This window comes from Semicossyphus pulcher, unplaced genomic scaffold, assembly GCF_022749685.1.
Source record: "Semicossyphus pulcher isolate SPU_LCO1_2020_fin unplaced genomic scaffold, fSemPul1.0.p SCAF_2, whole genome shotgun sequence".
In the NCBI taxonomy this organism is placed as follows: Eukaryota; Metazoa; Chordata; class Actinopteri; order Labriformes; family Labridae; genus Semicossyphus; species Semicossyphus pulcher.
The window spans coordinates 5,863,983-5,883,111 of NW_027211693.1; the positions used below are offsets into that span (position 1 = coordinate 5,863,983).

A 19,129-nucleotide genomic window follows, 5' to 3' on the forward strand; every position below is an offset into this window, starting at 1 on the left:
CTTTTATCATACATGTTCAGCAATACCGCCTTTACTATTGCAAGGGAGCATGGAAATTGTAAGCAGAAATCTCCCAGAAGGCCAAGGCTTTTCAGCGTAATGTGTGAGCAAACACTGAGGTGATAAAATTATAATGACATGAGAAGGACTGAGACCAGGCGGTTTGAATTCAAATGGCTGGTGAGGTAACCGAGACACACTTTCATCTGGCAGGTATCATCATCCTGCCCTTGAACCCTTCAGTTGAGCTAAGTAGTTGACATTTGAAGGCTGTGGTTGCACGGGCAGTTCCCGGCGGTCAACAATAGAAAATAGTAGCAGAATGAATGAAAAGCAGTGAAGCTGAAAGGGGGAAGTTTAAATAAAAGATAAAATCTGCTCACCAGAGTGCAGAGAGTAGCTGATGTCAGCATTGCTGCCCATGTCCTTGTCCAGGGCCTTGACCCGGATCACCTCGGAGCCTGTGGGAGCCAGGTTGGAGATGCTGGCCTCGTAGCGGGGGCTGAGGAAAGCCGGCGTGTGGTCGTTGCAGTCCTCCACGTGAACCACCACCTTCACAAAGTTCCTCTTCACTGGAATCTCCTGGTCACGCACCTGAGGACACATACTGAAGTGTTTGTTTCTGTGGTGGTAACTCCTTTTTGTCATACTTTGATATTATAGAATGTTTAGTAGTTATTTCAATCTATTCTATCAAATCCTGTCTCTAACTGTTCTGTAATATGTTGTCTCATCAATATACAACACATAACTACAGAACATTGTCTTCTCCCGTACTGAACTAAATATCTGTGTGATTACCATAACAATGAGCGTGTGAACAGAGATCATCTCATAGTCGAGCGCCTCTGTCATCACCAGGACTCCACTCTTTGGGTCCAGGTGGAAGAACTTGGTGCTGTCAGGATGGAGGCTGCTGTGGATGGAGTAAACCAGTTTACTGTTGGTGTCGGCATCCTCGGCGCTGATCTGCAGGATGTCTTTCCAGGGGGAGGTATCCTCAGGAACCCTCACCTGAAAAACACCCAGGAACAGAGGAGGAAATGGTTCAGGTTTTTAAAGGTAATGAAAAATCAAAACAAACAGGAAGCAGCAGAGTTTGACAAACGGATGGGAAACTCTTTTCAATTCCAACACTATTTCTATTCATAAAGGTGGTTTGATTACAGAGAGAAACACTTCAAGGACAAGAAATTGTTCTATGAGAGAAATAATTTCAAAGACGGGAACAGAGAGGGTGGAGATTACTGTGAATAAGAAAACAACAGTGAGGCTTGCACTGCCTGCTGGGTGTCCTGATAACAGCAGTTTAAAATGCCTGCAGAGGTTTATAATAATCTCCCAACATATGTATGAGTCTAATTTAAAGTGTTTGTTGTACAGATCTCTAACTAGCTTCCTGGTCACCACAGAAACAAAAAATAGAAATGTACTGTATAAAGCTTTGCCAAGCAAGCTGGAAAGTGAATTATAGACGCTTTAAGCAGGCTGCATCCCCCTATCAGGGTTTCTTTCCTCGATAACAACCACTCGCTGCACATTACCCCTTACATAGCACACCGGTGAGCAAACCAGTGAGCTTTATTACTCTGATTCCTGCAGTCAAATAAAGAAAACCTCCTGGATTAACTTGAGTCTTACCTCGTACAGCGGCTTCAGGAAGACGGGCCGATGCTCATTCATGTCCAGCACGCGGATGTAGGCCTGCAGTTTGAAAACAGAATGCACAGGGTTCAGGATGAGCAGACACGACTTCAAGGCTTCTTCACACCATTCTTTAATGTTCTCATTGCTCACATAAACCACTTCTCTTAATTTAGGCCTTGTTTTTTTACTTTTCCAAATATGATGCTTTTTTTGTGACAAACTTTTCATGTTTCTCACCTGTGTGGTTGCGCTGTGGTGCCCGTCAGTGACCCGCACTGTCATGTTGTAATTTGAGCGCCGAGCCGCATCGAGCCGGCGTGCAATGGAGATGGTTCCAGAGTTTCTCTGAATGTCAAAGTCCTTTTCCTCATCCCCACCTGAGAGAGAGAGGGAGAGAGAGAGAGAGAGAGAGAGAGAGAGAGAGAGAGAGAGAGACAGAGACAGGTGAAGGAATGGCAGACAGATGGAGATAGAGGTTTATTCCATCAGGTGTTGTTGCTACAGTACATGGGGTCATGAATCAGGCTGAGCCTCGCTGTCAGATGTGATATCTCAGATCATACGTCAGACTCTGCAGCTCTGATTTTGACGGTTTGCGGGAATGATGCATCTTGGCGTCGACCTCCAACATGTGAAGAATTGCAGTGATTTCCCTGTGGGGGGCGCTGTAATTAATGACCCCACCTTCTAAGTTTGAAAGGCCCAAACTCATTCAGCACGAGTCTTATTCAGAAGAAACTTTGAGGGACTTTTTTGAGTTATTAAAACAACTATATGATCTAAAGGTAACTTCTTATGTTATGGTAGACACAGACCAGCATGTACAGTCGTGTAGCAACTTTTCAAGACAAAAACTGCGTCACAGGGTTTCTCTTCTTTATATGGATCCATCCATCACAGCAGGACATTGTGATGCAACAAGACTGTCTATCTTATTACCTGCCAGTCAGTCTGTCTGATTTTAAAAGCGCAGCCGAGCTTAGTTTTTGTCTGCCTTGCTCTCGCCTGCTTTGCTAGAAGCAGACAGGGTAAGGAGAAGACGGTAAATAAAGAAGTATGTTTATGAAAGTTTACATCTTCCAACTTCCGGGGCCGGAGAAAAGATTCCTGTTCTCAACAGTGCGAGAAAAGACCTCCAGCTCCTTGTCAAGTTAACATACGGTTCAGTGTCATTGTGATTGTGCCCTATTTGGCAGGAAATATGTTTATTTAACTTTAACGATAAAAACCATTCATCCAAAAGTTCACAATGCAAACGTTATAGCTTCTCTACTCTTGTTTCTGCCAATATAATCAGGTGTTTAAAATGTGCATTTCTTCTTCCTGTTGATCTTCTAAGCTTTATTTATCCTCTTTTATCCGGTTGTTAACTGACTATTGTTTTTCTTTTTTTCTTCACCAAAATCCAGAAGATTTTGAAACGTACTGCCTTTTAAATCTGCAGTAAGACTGACTCACCTTGTCCATCTGTTTCCCTTCATCCTCTCCTCCTTTCCTTTCCTATCATTCCTTTTCTCCTTTCCTCCTCTCCTCCCTCTTTGTCCTGCGCTCCCTTGATTTTTCCTGCTTCATGGCATCTTTCTCTCTCTCTCTCTCAGCAGGTTGTGTGTTTGTACGTGAGCGAGGTAAACCTCATGCCTGCACAGCCAGATGGTGTTTATTATTAAGATATCCACCTTGCAAAGTGCTAAACACACACACACACACCCACGCACACACACGGTTCTACATATGTTTCTTTTACTGTGTATGGTTTCTGCACTCTTTAGCCACTTCATCTTAATTTCCAACACTTTTCATTTTCACATTTTCTTCCCTCTCTGTGCAACACAAACACACAGTCTGCACACTCTCGCTGTTTGGTCTTGATCGATAGATAATTGGGTCATTCAAAGGTCTTTTGTCAGTTACGCCACAATGACCGAGCTGAAACACTGCGGGCTAACCAGCCACATTGACAGGTCTGTTTAACTGATTTAGTTTCTAAATCTCTGGATTGACTTCCTGTAAGACACACATCAGCACCCAGGAAGCCTTTCGTGGAAAAACGGCTGATTCAGACGCAGCATCGCCCATCGCCGGCTGTCGTCTCGGCACAGAGGAAGGAAGATGTACTGTAAAATCAATTTTTCACTTTACTGATCATCTCCAGGAAGATATAATATCCCCCGACAAGGTTGGAGATTTCATTCCCCGTGGGGCCAGCCATGCAAAAAATATCTTTTGCTCACAGTACTGGGAGAAAAACCGCACACCAAAATGTCATGTTACACAGGAAAAAGGATCGTTTATGCAGGAATTTCAGTGACATTTTTATCTATTCATCCGTTCTTCCATCCATCTTCTGCATGTTTATCTGGGTCAGGGCCACAGCGGAGCCCATCAGTCATTTAACAGGCCATTCTTGACTTCCTTCAGTACTTGCTCGTATGAAGCTTTATATGTCACATGAGTGGAAATCACATGCAGAGCTGCAGAAAGGGAGGTCAAGGTAGAGAGAGCCTGTTTCTTTTCTCATTTATTTTCATTTGCAGCAGCAGGAAGCTGTTTTGAGCAAACAAGCTCGTGCATGACAACATCAGACAGACACGGTTGGAGACTAGCAGGAGAAAAGCAAATCTTTTACAATCTAAAGAGATATTAATTCTTCTTATTAGTTGGTGGAGACCAAACCAGAGCTAAAAAGAAGAGTGAATGTTGAGTTTACACTTATCAGGCTGGGTCTAAAAATTGCACGTCTTTCCAGAGTTTCCGACAGCACATTAGCAGTACACCAACTCTCTTGTTCTGCAAGGTAGAATTACCTTTTTCAACAGAGTCTGGTGGCTTTTAACAGCGCGGTGCTCTGGCTCTTGCTTTGATAAAAAAAGGTCCATGTCTGTGGCAATCTTTTCAGTAATGCTGTCAGACACTTAGAACAAAAATCTTTGCCCAAAAGTACAGAGATAGGAGCGCTCCCTGGACTTAAAAAGAGCCAGTTTGAGCTACTCTTTAGGTTGGAATATATGAAGTGATACAAACCAAGAAAATCTCCAAGGCACTCTCTGTTAAATAATTCAAATGCCCTTATTGTCACAGCTTGGTCAGGTAGACCTTAAAACAAACTCCTGTGAAGTAATCTGTTGGATGATTCCCAAATGGTTTGAACCTTGCATAGAGAAGAGAGTAGACCAAGATGGGAGGGCGATTAGAACCAGAGTCTAGTAGATCCCTTTGGCTCAGGGACAGAACAAACGCTCCAGTGGTCATATTTGGTTAAATGATGCAAGGCACAAATTTGTTTTGTCTCCTGAACGCTACTTTAAACTTGTCTTCAGAGCCATGCATCTCAAAAAACTTCGGCCAGACTGCCAGCTTTTCTTTACTTTGGATTTGAACGGTCCAACCATCCATCCGTCCGTCTATCCATCCATCCATCCATCCATCTATCCATCCATTATCTATACTGCTTATCCTGTTCAGAGTCGTGGGGGGGCTAGTGCCTATCCCAGCTGTCATTGGGCGAGAGGTGGGGTTACCTCTTGGACTGGTCGCCAGTCAATCACAGGGCTGACACATAGAGACAGACAACCTTTGATTTCAACGGTCCTCAGATGATAGATCCTAACGATTCAAGTGACCTTTCCTCAAGCCCACCATGGAGCCAAGGTCCGACCACATCCCAAAATCTACAAGGCACCAAATAATAAAAAATATTAATATTTTCTTTTTTTAGGTTAGAATACTGAAAGCCCATCCTCTGGTGCTACCCTCAGGAAAAGTGTAATGGTTTTGCGTTCCAGGAAAAACAAAGGGCACGTCGTTTGTTTTATCTGTCACCTTCGTAATGCCTTTGGGGCAACAAGTATTGCTTTGTTGCTTTTTTGAAGAACTTTGTTTTCTTGGAGATCTCAGACTGGGCAGCAACCTTTGTGAGACTTGAATGAGAATTGATCCAAAGGATTGAATACAATGCATTTTGGACAAGATAAACTTCTAACTTCTGTGGACTCACCCTCTTGATCATCAAAGTGTCAAACACGAGTTGTTTATCACAGCACTTAAGCAGCTAAGATGGCAGCAGACATTTCCCCCAGGGCACAATGAGGAGGGTACAGTGAAATGACCACAAAACAGATGTGCAACTTCCTCTAGCAATTGCCCCGGGGGGTAACACAAACGGGTTTAATTTCTCAACTTGTCCTGTGTCTGCTTCAGGGTCTCCTCCAGGTACCCAACCTGCCTCAACAGCTCCGCTCAGGGGAGGACAAACCGTGGCATGCTGTCCTCAGCCGGTGCACAGCGGATCAGGTCAACTGTCCTGCAGAGAGAACATCATTTCCTCTGATATGATCTGCTGTTGTATCTTTTGAGTCACTGCTCAGAGGTTATGACAAAAGATGAAGATCTATTGATTCTCTTTTTGATGCCTCCTCTCTTCTACCCCGCTGTGCAAGACAGTTAGAATAACTTCCACCCAAGTGTGACAAATGGTAAAACTTTATAGAATGGTAACAAATTCTGAACAACTACAGAAGTAAGGCCAGACTTCAACTACACAGCAATTCCTCACATCACCATAAAACCCTTCAGGTGTCGCAGAGATATTGTGTTCATGAGAAAAGGAAGACTTGAGGTCATAGTCCATCCTTGAGTCCAAGTGAACATTTGTGCCAAATTTAAAGGTAGTCTCAAAAGGCGTTCCTGAAATATCCCATTCCCAAGACAAGGGCGGATGGATATTTCTATGGACAGACAGCACACCTAACGCTTATTGCTATGGCTGTGTCCAGTGCAGAGGCATGTAAAACAAATGTGTACTTAACAGAATAAACTATTCCTTAAATGTGTGATCAAATCCTTCATTGGAGGGGCATAGAATTCTCTTCACGCGAGTAGTTCTACATCCTCATTGTGTTCCTATCAGGAAACGCTGCTGGATTCAGACCTGGAGAAGCGTGAAACTTGTCCATTCAGAGCAGATGCTTAGTGCCCCCTGCAGAGGACAACCCTCATCCTCCAGCAGAGAGCCATGGCCCCCAACCTGCAGGTGCTGACCCTCATCCCGACCACATCGCCCCCAGCTGGGACCCGCTCCAGCGCACAGATCACATTAGCCACTGGAGCCAGACGGACGCTGCAGAGATGCAGCCCCTCGCTTGCTCTTTGATATCCTGTTGCTGATTTTCTGTTTCCACTAGGTTCTAAATGCAGCGTGTTGTTTTTGTGGGGATTCACAGAAGGCAGTTTGAGTTATTTTGACAGCGAGGGAAGTCTTTATTTGTCTCTGAGTTATCTCACGGCCCAAGAGCCTCGATAGGCATCTGGGTTCTGCTGCTGGAGAGAAGGAAGGTAGAGCCGGGCGATGAATATCCGATCATATCTGCATGGGAGAGGAGTCCTGTGACACAACAACATTCCCTCATCTGCCAGCGCCGAGATGAGGGTCAGCGATACACGACTGGGGTGCAGACCAGAGTGGAAAAGACGAGAATAAAATGTAATAGAAATACAGCCATGGAGTCTTCAAAGCAAGACTGAAATAAGACTGCGGGGTGAAGTGTCAGTCCCTCACAATTAAAACATAATTAGAAGAGAAAAGACGATTGGTAGATCTGACACTTGACAGGCCATCAGTCATAATTACTGAGTTAAGTTCGTAGACCACACAGGGAGAAAAAAGCTGCACAATTATCCACCAGTACAAACACTTCAGCTCTGTTTGATTGAGCGCACAGCTGTCAAAGCTTCTGCAAACACAGAATGAATCACACTGCAGAGGGGGAAAGTTAGCTAATGGGTTTACTAAACTACTGCACACTTCTCTGCTATTTTTCAAAGGGAAACTTGTACACACCTTACACCACGTCATTTATATTACAGCTGCAGCTTGTGGCGACTTTCAAGAAAGTTTTTGTCATGCCAAACTTTTTCTTTCTGCTTCTTTCTACTTTTGACTCAGTGTAGTATTATTCCATTGTGGTATCACTTTATGCCGGCCTTACTCCATCTGACTTTTCAAGGGATTTTACTCATTCACCAATTTTCTGTGTCAAAATAAAATCAGGAGAGTTTTGGTGAAGCTTTGGCGTGCTGCTGCCATCTTGAATGTTATGCTAAAGTCACTCTTGTTCTTGCTTGGATGTTCTGTTAAAATCATATGTTCAGTTCAAACAGGAAGCAGCACATCGAGTGTATCCTAAACATTTAGGAGACTCCTGGGAGAGCTGCTTTCACCGTGCCAAATCTGAATGAGATGTGACAATTGGACTGCTCCTTGCAGTTTGGACAACGTGCTAAGGCGGTTAGCTCCAGGTAACCAGTGTAGGTGTAAAGAACTATGAAGGAAGTATGTGCCTTTCTAGTGGCCTGCTAGCTCTTAATGCTAACCCAGCTTATCTGCCTCTGTCACCCAGATAACTCAAACCACTGCACACACAAGAGCAGCTGTGGCCAAAAGCCGCTTCTGTTTCGGCGCCATTGTTTGTGCTTCTTCTTCATCATTTCCACCAGGAGCATGATGGGAAACAATCACAACAGGAATCTAGTTGTAGTCTCGTAAATAGTTACAAAAAAATCATACAGTCCCCGACTCAAATGTCTCTAGATGTCAGACGGTCTTAGACTCTAGGTTGTTCCATGAGACAACATGCAGCCAGACTCCTCAGGATTTTTAGCACTCCTCTTCTTCCTGATACCGCTCAAATGTCAGAAGACGCAACATCCGGCTTTACCAGCTATGAGACGACTGAAAGTCCCCTCAGGGGTGCAGAGAGTGTCTGTTGTGTTCTGCTGAGTTCTGGCACAGATCGGGCCTGGCACGGCAAACTGAACAGGAGGAACCTCGGTGTTTCTCTGCACACGCTGCTGCCCCGGCTGGCAGGAAACGGCCTGGCAGAACCCTGATGTGTTTTCCTAAGAGGCTCGAAGGGAACGAGACACCAAAACCTCCTGATTACCACTTCATCCAAACATGTTGTCTTTTATATTTCATAAACCTCTTTTTGACCATCCTCCACATAATGTCCGGGGCTGAGAGGAGCCAGAGTGGAGAGAAAAGGAGAAAGGAGGACGAGACGAGGAGAGGAGGAAGAGGAGGAATGGCCGACCGGCCTTCCTGTGGTGATCTGGCGAATGATGAGAGGAGGAACGCTGCTGATTTATCCTCACAGAGAGAAAATGTCCTGCTGATACCGCTGACACCAAGACCTTTTTTTCCTCTCATCCTCCCTCTTTTCTCTCTATTCATCCATCACTGCTGGAACACTTAAGCTTCTGTGGTGGCAAGGTTGGATTGTCTGTCTCTCTTTTCTTTGTATTAACCGTATGTGTTTGATCTCTTGAAAATCACTCAGAATTTTATTTTGTCAAATATGATCAAATATTTGGCCCCCATAAAAAAGATTTCTTAACTGTTTAGGGTCCATTATTTCAGCTTTGTGTTCGTGTGTGTTCATGTACATATTGAAAGTGAGGGTGTACTGCAAGGTGAACAAGGTCAGTCAGAGCCAACAGTCACGCCCCACTTCAGCTAAGCCTTAGATTCCCCCTCCAAGGCATGTCAAAGACGCGTCCCACCTCTGACAGGACTTCAATGGATTAAACGATCACCTCAGTTACCTTTCAAACTGTAAACATGCAGCTTCGCCATCACTTCAAAGCCCTCTGTACGTCTCCACACCAATCCTTTTCTCTCGACGCTGGTCACAGAGTTCTTCAGCTGCAGCTGAGTTGCTTCAACAAGCTTAATTGCCTGGTGAGTAAAAGGGGTTAAACTACGCGATCACTGACGTCCTTTTCCTCCTTTGGACCCAAAGTCTGCCGTGCTGCTTCTAACATAAAGCTGTAATTCAGCTAACACACAAATAACTAAGCTTTGTTTAAAAAAAAGAGTAGCTCATTCTCAACTCCTTTTTTGGACCGAATAATAAAACAATAATTGGGTGATTTGTACATTGCTGTTCTGTCTTTCATACCCAGATATTCCCTGAACTACTGGAGGTAGAATATGTAAGGAGGTAAATGTTCAATCGATCTTAAACAACACTTAACTTCAGGGTCTGTTCAGTCCTTCAGGATCAAAGAGCGGGAGCTTTAAGGGAAAAATTACGCTCAAATAAACACAAACACCAGCTTCTATAATAAGCATAGCAAATATCAGAACATCAGTACACACTATGAGATAACCAAGCTGATTTTGGGACCGATTCCCGCCTACAAAAAAAAGTGAGCAAAGTCCTGATTTAATGATGGTTCAAAAGATGATCTCTCCAGATGTTCCTTTGGTGTGAGGGATGTCACACTAACCCTAACCCTGCCCGTCGTCCGCCATGTTTGTTTACTCTGAAGTCTCCACACTACGGGAACAAAACTGTTCAATCTGTCTTTATCTGTCATCGTGTGTGGGCTCTCTCACATAAGATTTTGAACATCTTTTAGTGTGAAGCAGGATTAAGATATTATTCACACTTCTATCCTTCCTCGTCTTAACTACTCCAATGGCCTTCTCACTTACCTTCATCGAACTCCTACATCACTCCTATTTGAATCATTGCTCCTGTCTGCCAGTTAACTTTAGGATTGATTTTAAGATCATTTTAATTACTTATAGAGTATCAGGGCTTCGTGCTTCCATACATTTCTGGATTACTTAAGCTTTCCACCACTGAGTGGCCACTTTAAGCTGTTCTGCTGGCTTTTTTACTTTTTTGTGTGTGCAGTCATGGATGCTGTTCTCGCTTTTGTTAACCTGGAAACTCTTGCTTCTACCTTTGCTTTGTGGCAAAAAACAGGTGAAAGTTGCATGAGGTTTGGCCGGCTGTGAAAACTATTCTGGGGAACAACTGAAGTTTCAGAGGCCGATTGAGGAAATGTGAAGTTGATCAATGAAATAAATCCCAGCACATCATCACAAAATAAGCCCAGGAATCGTCTGGAAATCACAGATTGATGCTGTGTAATCGCAAAAATATTGGAAAGTAAATGTACACTCATACTGTTTGTCCCGGCCCGGCTCTGCTCCGGTATCACTCTCTGCTGACCTTTAGATAATAACTTGTCTCCTGTGTATGTGGAGGCTCACACAGATGGATGACGACTCTAACCTGCTCATATTTTCCGCTGCGAGCCGGCGCTCTACAAGTCAGCACTTTGGAGTAAGTGGCAATATGGTGAATGTCAGATATCATTTCCTAATGTGTTGTGCTTTTCGCATCTGAAGCGGAGAGGGAGAAACTCCCTGTGATCCATGAGGAGTCGCTACGCAGTGATCACTGCGTCTGATTCAGCTGCTTTTTCTGACGCTTGAGGAAATAAATATTAATAGTTTTCTCCTCCTTCCTTTGTCTTCTTTAAGAGATCATTGCCCTCATTTGTGTGAAGCTTGTTTTTCATCAGAGCCTGAAGTTTGTTCTGTTTTCTTCCCCTCACCTGCACAGCAAACAGCTCCCGATCAATACTCGGCTCAATACCAGAGTGTGTGCGCGAGTGTGTTTGCTTCCACTCACCTGTGATATCGAACCACTTCTGCTGATGTGTCTCTGTCATGATGATTCCCACCATGTGAGTGACGGGCTCCGTTTCCATGACGGCAAAGGTGAAGTGAGGCTCTTCGAACGTGATTGGCTCGGCAGAGGGCGGCGGGCGGGCGATCCACTCGATGTCGAGTCTCGACGTGGACGAGCGGGACGGGCTGCCCTGGTCTGTCGCTTTAATCTGTGAAAGAACATGAAAATATAAAGTCGTCATCAAATAAATCAAATCAATCTTTTACTTTGTACATGTTTACATTTTAGTGTCAGATTTAAAAACCCTGGTGGAAGAAACTCTGAAAACTAAAAGGTGCTAAATACTTTCAGCCATACAGGAAACACAAATCTTTTTTCAGTAGACGTCCGTTTCAGTAAAAATCAAACAAACCTAGAGTCAGAATATTAACAAATACTCCGATATCATTGTAAATGAGAGATGCCCTTCAATGATCTCTTGAGTAAATATAAAGGTTGATTGACTGAATCGCAGGATAAGTCACGATATGCGATATATGGCCCACAATAATATCACGATACACTGAATCTACGATTACTGATAGACTGAAAGACAATCATGTAATGATACATCACCATATCTGATTAACTTCGTCTTTGGCCAATTCATTAACGTTCACGTTACCCTCATTCATGTCATAAGCACCACCGCGAGGAGTCATGTAGTAGTGACGCGGTGTGTCAAAGTCTCAGGGAAATCTGATTAGAGCTCCGCATATTTGTACATTTAAATATCGATATTTGGCGCCAGCCTATCGATAATTGTACCGCACAAGTCAGGACGACGATATGTTGCTGTATCGAGATTTTGTCCCACCACAAGCTTTGGGGTTTTTTATATCAATCAGTGATTACCTTATTGCCCACGACACAAAATGTAATGTTTGTCTGATGTCATCAGAAAATAAAACCAAGAACAACAGATTCATATTTTATAGATTTATAGTTTTTCTTTGCATTTTTTATGATACATTTCCAAAAATGGTGTTTTGTGCTCCTGGTTTTAGAAACAGGAAATGACCAGAAACCTCTGGAGGAAAAACAAAACTGAGAATCTAATAAAAATAATGAGTTAGCCCAGTAAACGTTCCCACACCATTTATACATCTATCTTTATAAAAAGTCTTGAAAAAGTTTGGAAAACTTGTCATTTCTATGTTTTCAAGGTTAAAAATATGTTTGACTTTAAACGTAGTTCTCAGAAGATGCTGTATTTTTAACATGACCAGTGTTTCATCTCCACATTTAAACTGAACATCATTTGATATCGTCCATTCATGGGTGTCTCACACCAGAAGCAAGTTACAAGTTACCTGTACCAGTACAAGTGCTTAACACGCAGAGAAACAAGCTCTTAATAACTGCTCTGTACGTCAACAGAGGAAGAAAAACATTTTAGATGTGTCTGAAATCCTGCAGAGCCTTTCTGCTGCTGATTAACCTCTCTGACTCCCACAATGCAGAGTGATGACAAGGACTGAGAACATGCACAGGTTTCAGAGCAGGTGTTAGCAAAGTGCCTTTCAGGCTGTTAAGCACGGGTAATTTAGCCTCTTTAGCAGAGCTGGTGGGCTCAGCCGAGACTTTAAAGTGTCCACGCCTCTTACAGAGACGCGCAAATGAAGCAGGACTCTTTAGAGAGAATATTTACCTGGAGTCTGTTCTGTTACAAACTCATAATCACTCCTGCTGAAAGACAGGAGGCGTGTTTTGGCTTCAGAGCTGCACAGTTCAACGTGGGAAAATCAAGTCATTTGAAGTGACCGCTCTGTTTGGGACACTCACCGTGAGAATACTGTAGTTACGAGGCCAGAAATCTCCACGCGCTGTCACCGCCCCCGTCACAGAGTCGATCTCAAAACGCTCATCCTTGCTGTCTTGGAGTTTGTACGTCACCACAGCATTGGAGCCCTCGTCGTCATCGCGGGCGACCATCCTGCAGACTTCCTGTTTACCCGCCTTCTGCCGCTGCTCCGGCAGCGTGACGTGGAAAAGTTTGTCAGTGAACTTTGGTCGGTTGTCGTTGGCGTCCAGGACTCGGATCACGACGGTGGCGGTGGAGCGTAAAGATGGAGTTCCATTGTCGGAAACGATAACCTGAAAATTAAGAAAATAAAAGCTTAATGTCATAACCTAATAATTAGATTATTTGTAAAACTAGTGATTCATAGTGGTTGTCTTTTAATTCTCTTTTTGGGGGGTTTTTGGTCACATCTGTATGTTGTTTGTTTCAAGTTTCTTCATTAAAATGAATAAATCTTAAATAACAACTGGCTGTTCTCTTCTTCCTGATTTCCACTCACGAACAATTAACTGATATTTTTCTGTTTTTCAAACTTAACCTGTGGAGGAAGAAGCCTCCTGTTCCTGTGATCTACAAGTAACACAAAAATACATATCCAATCCACATTTGAGTTATCCTACAGTAAAACTTCTTCTGCACCTGCAAACAGCTGAAGTGAGAGGAATCAGCAACTATACAAATGATTGACTGATGCAGATGAAACTATTTAAAACCCAGTTCCCTTAAAAGCGTCTTCTAAACTTCAAATCATACAGAGTCCAAAAGCGTATAATCTGGAATATCATGAATAATTGTGATTTATAGACTTAAATAACCTTTTAGCTTAGGTTGTAGATATTCTGAGGAAATGAAACATTCTTCACACCTATGTGATCAATATATGGGTTTTATAATAAAAAATGATGCACATTTTAATTTGCCTGTAAAGCAGGCTGTACATGTGTGATCTGATCACCCAGCACGCATGTTAATATCAGGTGTGAACAGGGTTTAAGTGCCTGTAAGTGACTACTTTTAACACACACCATGTTATTATAATAGAGGACGTATAAAGAGCAGTGTGCAAGCGGACATGACTTTGCCTTTAACAGCCTGCAGAGCACATTGTTATGGATTTATTGAGACTCTGAAGCTCTGATGCTCGACAAAAACAGCAGGATTTGTTTTCTGAAGGGAAATGAAAGTGTTGTTTTGAAGGGTCTCACCTCGACACTGTGTTCCGGTTTATCCTCCCGATCCAGGGCTGAGTGAGTGCTGATAACACCTGTACACACACACACACACACACACACACACACACACACACACACACACACACACACACACACACACACACACACACACACACACAGAGAGAAGAGTCAATGCTGAGAGTCTCAGTCCCGGGAAGTGAGAGGGCTAATTACACCTAAACAAACACACGCAGCTCGGAGTGTTACTGCTCCTGTTGTTTTAGGTGTGTGTGTCTCGCAGAGGTGATCGCACCGAAGCAAACACGTGCTGGTTTATGGATGTTGTTTCTGCTGTTGTTGTTGTAGTGTATGTTTGTGTGTTTGTGTATAAAGTAGATCCTGTTGTGTGTGTACAGTGTGTATGTATCAGTGTTTTCAGAGTTTGTTTACAGGAGTAAAACAACTTTCTGCTGCAAATTACAAAAACTTTTCACAGGATATTTCGTTCTGAATTTCTCGTCAACAATTTTTGTTTAAATTCGCAAAACCCAGACGTTGTTGAAATACAGAAAATGACAAAGAAAGATAAACAACTTTTAATGTACAATAATGATTATTATAAAAGCATGTTTGTTCTGCAAAACGGCCAACACAGACGAATTAAAAGTTCATTTATTGGCTTTAACCGGAGCTTTAGAAACCATGTCACAGTCTCCATCAGCAGACGGAGTTCACTCTGTTGTCATTAAAATTAAGAATGGTTGAAAGTTCAAGAAAATGGTTAGTAAACACTTTGATTCAAGATTTTGTTTTGTGCTGTAGGAGTGCAACGATTAGTCGACAATGTCAACAAAAACTGATGACAAAATCAGTAGCCAGCGAAATATCATTGCGTGTTTTTCATGCTGTGTGTAAACATGACGTTGTTTTCTGGGGCCGAGTTTGTTGAGGGGTGAGCCATCTCGCATCCTTACTATCTCTGCTGAGAGTTGCGCATGGACTTGTAGATGATGCAGACTCGCCCAGATAAGATAATTAGCTTCTCAGCTAGCTAACGTTAGCTATCTATAAACAATATATAGACAAAACAAACTCAAGTTTGCCGTTCGTCTTCACCCTGTCGTGCGTGGTGAGTTTAGGCAGACAAGACAAGTCTAGGGGTAAAAATATGTATTAATTATTCAGAATAATCTCCAGATTCACCAGGCTGAACAGCCAATAAGAAAGCTCTCTCTGTCATCAAGTGAACAAGCTAAATCAGCTGAACTGGACACAGGTTGAGCCAGGGCTGCCAGACACACTGGGATAAAGAAAACCAAACAGACCAGACAGCTTACAGGCGGTTTGGTGAATCAGTGCGTCTGTCTGAATCTGTAACAGTGTGTCTGTTTCTGGTACGACCTATAAACTATGTGGCTCAACAGGTTAGTGACACACATACGGCTGCTTCCAGCTGTTTGTACATCTGGTGGGAAACATCAATCATAAGCTCATATTTTTACACCTGGGCATTTGTTTTTGCAAAATTTTGGGGTCTTGTAGAATAAAAGGTACTGAAAGATTTAAAGATTGAAATAATTACTTCAGCTGGCAGCCACAAAAATACAGGCTCAGATTGTTATTCTAAGTGTGTTAAGACTTTATAAAAAACGATCCCGACAGAGTTAGACCTGTTTGTTTTAGAGTGACATCCTTTATTCCACCAGAAACAGCTGTAACATCGCTCCCTCCAAAGCCACCAGACTCCATAAACAAAAGGGTAGTTTTACCAAGCAGAACAGGGGAGTCTCTGGACTACATTTTGGTGTTATTGTGTGTGACATAAATATTGTGTTGGATCCAAAGTACTCATTAAAAACACCAAAGTCACACAACAACACAATCACACTATCTGGTCGAGGCAGCGACAGAGCAACAACTCACATGTTCTGCAAAGTAAAATGTGTGTTTTTCTCAATGGAGTCTGGTGCCTCTGAAGAGAGCGCAGATTCCCCTGGTAAAAATCCTTGTAGTTTACAATTCTGTCATTAGGCTCTTGTTTGTTAGGGGGATTAACACCCAGATAGATGTTTCAGTTGGTCCTTTAATGAGGTAAAAGTCATTTAGCAGAAAGTTATCACATCTCTGGCGTCAGAATAGATTTCACAAACATGTCTTGATCTTTAAACGGCAGACAGATAATCTTCAAATCTCCTGCAGAAACAACTTGACACGTTTTCTAATTAATTAAACTAATCCGTTAGTGAAATGCATCTTTTCATCAGGACATCTGTGCCATACTTCTGTTACTTTAATGTTTCATAATATTTCACTTATCGCATTTTGAAATTAAGACGCTTTTTATTTTAATCCCAAAGCTTTGATGTATTTAGTTTAATTTTGTTCTCCACTATCTCTCTTTTTTTTTTGCAGCTGCGAGTCAATTTCCCAATCAAGCTTTTGACCTCGTCTCATCTAATCTAAATAAATGAAGTGAAGTGTTTTGGGGCAGTTATTAACTCTAATAGGGACACCAGAGACACACAGGAGAGGGCTGCTAATGCTGCTGGCTGCGTAATAACAGGGGTCAGGTGGAGGAGTGTGTGGATTACAGAGAGAGGAGAGTGTGTGTGTGTTTATCCCCTTTCACACCAAAGCAAAGGGCCGAGGAAAACCCCACGCTAATTGGTGGTGTGAAATGATTATTGATCCTGGTCCTGACAAGAGAATCTGAAACTCCTCGGCTTTGAAAGGAAGAACATCTGCTTCCATTGAAACAACGGGGTCACTTATAGCAGATATCTGCACCATAACTGGGTCCCTCAGACAACAGAAACTCCTGTTTAATCAATCATAAAGGTCATCGATTCAAAGAAGATCTTTTAAAAATGTATATGGTAACATCATCGACATAAAATGAATTTATCTTCCTATGTAATCTTAAACCTTGCCTCCTAAATTGGCTTTTTGATGTTTCATTGATTGCCTGAGGCTTAATGAAAACAAACTGTACTGATACATTAAGTTTGTTGGTGTTAAAAAAAAGGCTCCAGATTTGGATTTCAGGTTATTTAGGAATGACAGTATATGATATCTGGGTAGGATGGGTTTAAGGTTGAGATATTTAAGGTAAATAAAAGTACAAAGCGTCGTCACACCACGCCTAAAGACAAACAGACAAAAACAACAGCACACAAGTTACTCAACAAATCATTCAGGGTTTTGTAGTTGATTGATCACATGAAAAGTGACAGAAGGTGGTTACGTTGAAAATCAAACAAATAATTATACCATGTTTTACCTCTGAACACCTGGCTAATCGCTGTGTAAAGTGGGCGTGGCTTTCAAATTGACGGTTGTGGACGGTTACAAATATTGCAGGATGCATCCCTCCCCAATCCCAACAGTGGAATGGTGCCGTGGGAGCAGGATTTAAGACTTTGCACTTCAACAGTTGTCGGACAGCTCAGAATTGAGAGAGAACTCTGTATTTAAACTTGTTGTGTGAATTTTCACACAGCAATTTCTGTCACTTTTTATGTGAACGACCCAGAGCAATAATGTGAATGTCTTACGGGAGAGATCGTCTACAAATATGCAGGTACTCCCATCCATAAATCATCAGCTGGAAAGAGACAGCAAAGATATTCAAAACCTTTAGGCTGAAGGGCTGCAGGACTCTAGAAGCTTCGACTGATCAATCGGTAGAGACGTGAAAATTAGATTGATTGATTTAAAGTGAAAGAAGTTGAGGACAACCTTAACAGTGATACATGTGTCACTGTTTCAGCAGGTAGAGTTTTGTTGGGCTGAAGGCCAGACCTGCACAGGTGAGGAAATGGGCAGAACTCCAAGTACAATGACGATTCTTCCCGTCACTGTTTATTCTAAACGCTAAACTACACAGATCTCCTCTGTGTCAGCAGGGAAGGAGGTAAAGAGCTCTCAAACACACAAAAAACAGAACTACAAAAATCTGGATAAACAGCAGCTGCATGTTTGTTTAACTGTTCCTGATGATATTCAGCGCTGCAGGAAATGTGTTCTTCCTGTTTATCGCCCGTTAAGATATTCTCTTTGTCTCTTGTGCCAAATAAATAGTTTGTAATTTAGTAACTGCTTCCTTCGTAATAACAGCCAACTACTCATGACCCCTCCCATAAAAGACAGCAGGTCTAACAAACTATGTACAACACAGAGAGGTTGATCAAAGAGGCTTTGATAAGAATGAAGGAGAAAGCAGCAAGAGGTGAGCACTGATCCTCAATGACTCATCAGCTTATGTTTTATGTGTAGAGCACTTACTGGACTATACTCGCCCCCTAGCTCTCATCTCTTTCTTGATTTTTTTTTGGACACAGTACAATTAATTCTCCTTGTTTTTGCATATGTATGTTCTAGGCTTACGGCCTGACAACAATGGGAAGTAACTTTGTTCATTCACTCTAGCACTGTTTGTACTTAAGTAGATCTTTGAGGTACGTATAGGTTAGTTAAGTATTTCAAGTTGATGCAACTTCATACGTCTGCTCGTCTATTTAAGAAAGATATAGTTCACTTTGTACTCACTACATTCATAGTTACAGTTACTTTGCAGATTAAGATTTTGTTTCTAAATCATAAATTCAGTGTTAAAACGTGGAAGCATGGATCTACATCTGTTGTGCAAACATATTGCACGTGTTGGCTTTATTTTAATGCTGATTCTCATGATTAGTTATCTTTGAATTCAACTGTTTAAACAAACAAAAGCCTCTAAAATAACTAATAAAAGGAAGTTTGTGTATTCCATTAGAGTCACCTGGCAGTGTACAGAAACATGTAACATGTAAAGGCCAGTTCAGATCAATGATTCCCATCGAGACCGGATGCAACTGCCAAAAGAATCCCCTGACTTGTGATCGTAAACATTCTAAAACTGGGCCGTTCACATCAAAGCAACGGAACGCAACGCACACAGACGCAGCTGACCGTCTCCATAGCAACGGCGCACTGACATACCC

General features: G+C 42.4%; 1 protein-coding gene across 1 annotated transcript in view; it reads right to left on the minus strand.

Annotated features, from left to right (window-relative positions):
• fat2 (FAT atypical cadherin 2) overlaps positions 1-19,129 on the minus strand; it is a 91,386-nt gene that overhangs the window by 61,400 nt on the left and 10,857 nt on the right. The window contains exons 3-9 of the mRNA XM_069669604.1: positions 14,181-14,239; positions 12,957-13,268; positions 11,133-11,340; positions 1,885-2,024; positions 1,642-1,704; positions 802-1,014; positions 384-594 (exon numbers count right to left, since the gene is read on the minus strand). Of these exons, the coding sequence (XP_069525705.1) occupies positions 384-594; positions 802-1,014; positions 1,642-1,704; positions 1,885-2,024; positions 11,133-11,340; positions 12,957-13,268; positions 14,181-14,239 (1,206 nt within the window). The remainder of the gene's footprint in view (positions 1-383; positions 595-801; positions 1,015-1,641; positions 1,705-1,884; positions 2,025-11,132; positions 11,341-12,956; positions 13,269-14,180; positions 14,240-19,129) is intronic.